At 31.5% G+C, this 2,438-nt stretch overlaps 1 protein-coding gene across 1 annotated transcript; it reads left to right on the forward strand.

Annotated features, from left to right (window-relative positions):
• Nucleotides 1–203: 203 nt before the first annotated feature.
• LOC133298003 (uncharacterized) lies at nucleotides 204–1,154 on the forward strand. Its single transcript, XM_061497245.1, has one exon. It carries the CDS (start codon nucleotides 310–312, stop codon nucleotides 1,051–1,053), a length of 744 nt encoding a protein of 247 aa, XP_061353229.1. The 5' UTR covers nucleotides 204–309; the 3' UTR covers nucleotides 1,054–1,154.
• Nucleotides 1,155–2,438: the final 1,284 nt, after the last annotated feature.

A 2,438-nucleotide genomic window follows, 5' to 3' on the forward strand; every position in this document is an offset into this window, starting at 1 on the left:
AATTGTATATTTGTAATATGTGTGAAAGAAAAGATGAAATATTAATAATAACATATACAAAAATATAGTTAGGAATTCTTTAAATAGCCAGATAGAGGCACGAGTCACGCACTAATTATTGATTAATAAACATTGAATATCCGAGAGTGCATATTGGAATAAAATTAAATGGGTACATAAAAATCAAATGCATTGAATAAGAGGCACTCAAATAATGCTTCTCAGCATAAATACTTGATTCTTGAATTCTTTTGTTCTTATCCCCAAACCACTAAACCTCTCCAAGTCCTTTTCATTTGTAGCAAAGCAATGGATGCAGAACAAGTTCTGAAATTGTTTGATACATACTGGTTTGAGACAACAATCTTCACCAACAAAACCTCTTCACCTTTCCATTCAACATTGGATTCAACCTCTCGGACCCAGGTGTTGGAAGTGCTTCGTTTAGATACAAAGCTTACAAGAATTCCAACACTTCAAGTGAGGTCTTTTAGTGATCAAAACTTGGGCTCAAAAGTTGATGCTTTCTCTGATTCTCTATCACCTGATTCTGTCCTCACACCACAGAAGCTGAGAACAATTCTTTCTGGGAAGGAAGTGAGAGAATTCCCACTGGAAAAAGGTCATGGAAACCATGAAGATGAAGAGGAAGAAGTAACCACTAAGAAAAAGCTCATTAGTCAGAGTCATAGAAGAAGACTCAGAAAAGGAAAAACCACTAGGAGCCTATCAAACCTTGAGTTTAAGGAGCTAAAAGGGTTTATGGATTTGGGTTTTGTGTTTTCTGAAGAAGACAAAGATTCAAGATTGGTTTCTTTGATACCGGGGTTGCAGAGGCTGGGAAGAGATGAAGCACGTGAGAGTACAGAACAACAGAACATTGATGAAACTGTGATTTATAGGCCTTATTTATCAGAGGCTTGGGGTATCTTAGACCAAAGGAAAGTTGTAAATCCATTGTTGAATTGGAGGGTACCAACTCCAAGCAATGAGATAGACATGAAGGACAATCTTAGGTTCTGGGCTCACACAGTTGCATCCATTGTAAGATAACAATGAACAATTAAGTTTTCTTTTCAGGTGGATGTGTTAAGTGCACTCTTGCTGTTTTTATTTGGAAAATCCTTATTTTTATATATTTGATTCTAGCTATAATCATAGATGTACTCATGTGCATTTCCCAAGTTAATTTTTTTTTTTGTACCCAAGATTTTTTTTTTCTTTCCTTTTTCCCTAGTGCAGTTTTGTCAATCTCTTAGCTAAGTGTAGCATATGATACTAAGAGAAAGGTACTTCTGGAAAGAGGTAATTGTTATGGTATTGGTTCATTTTGCCATCTTGATTGGATAAGAATTCTTCCTCTAAAGAATTTTGATTTGTTTATTCCAAGTGCATCAAGACACTCTTTTCTGCTTCTTCAATTATTTGTTTTTCTCTTTTCTTGATAATTGAACACATATGGCTGTTAAAAATGTGGTTGACACATGGTTTTCATACCAACTCAAAATGCTTAAATAATGCTGTTTAGTGAATAACAAGAATGGCTGGGCCTATTTGATAGAGACAAGAAGATAAGCAGGGCCACTAGTAATTATTTACACTTGAGTGGAGGGTGCAACTTTTAGCATAGTGTTCTATTAGCAAAAGTTTAAGACCCACTGGAATCACACTTTAAATCAAAGATGAAAAAGAAGGAAGGGAAGTTGGGATAACACCACTTTCCATCCATTCAGGCAACTCCACTGGCAAATGTAGTCTGATGATTGCATCAGGCAATACTTATCCAACATTTTTAAAGAGGTTAATTTCAAACTTTTTAATGATTATGTTTCTGAATTTTTAGATCAAATTGACTTTTTGGTGTTTTTGCAAAATTCATAAACTTTTAAAATAACTTAAACAAATAATTAAAAAATATATATCTTTTGAAATTTCCTATCCTATTTGGGCATTTTCAACTCAAAATATACCTCTAACTTTTTCCTCTCTTTTTTCTTTTGGTTTTTGTATTCTGTTTTTTTTTTTTTTTTTTAAAATGTAGAGTATACTATACAATTTATAAGGATAGTTATTGATGGAAAGTTAATAAAAATATATTATTACAATTTTATAGATTGTTACCACATTATTTATACTTTAAATAATTAATTTGTCAACAATGGTGATTAATTTTATCTAAAATCATAAAAAAAAAGCATCTAAAACTTTAAAGAAAATTAATCCCTTTTTTATCTTAAATACTAAAAAAATTATTATTTAAGAACTCTCATCACATATAGTGATTATTTATTTTCACAAGTTAATATATTGTACTGAATAATGACATTAATTTTAAGTAATTATATTTGTAATAAGTTTTTATTTGAAAATCTCTCCCAAAAAATAATTTCCTGACCAGGGTCTTCATTAGACAATGACGAAAGGAGAAGTGCTTTATA

Source organism: Gastrolobium bilobum, unplaced genomic scaffold, assembly GCF_033153095.1.
Source record: "Gastrolobium bilobum isolate Gb01-03AN ecotype WA unplaced genomic scaffold, APGP_CSIRO_Gbil_v1 utg8690, whole genome shotgun sequence".
Taxonomy (NCBI): Eukaryota; Viridiplantae; Streptophyta; class Magnoliopsida; order Fabales; family Fabaceae; genus Gastrolobium; species Gastrolobium bilobum.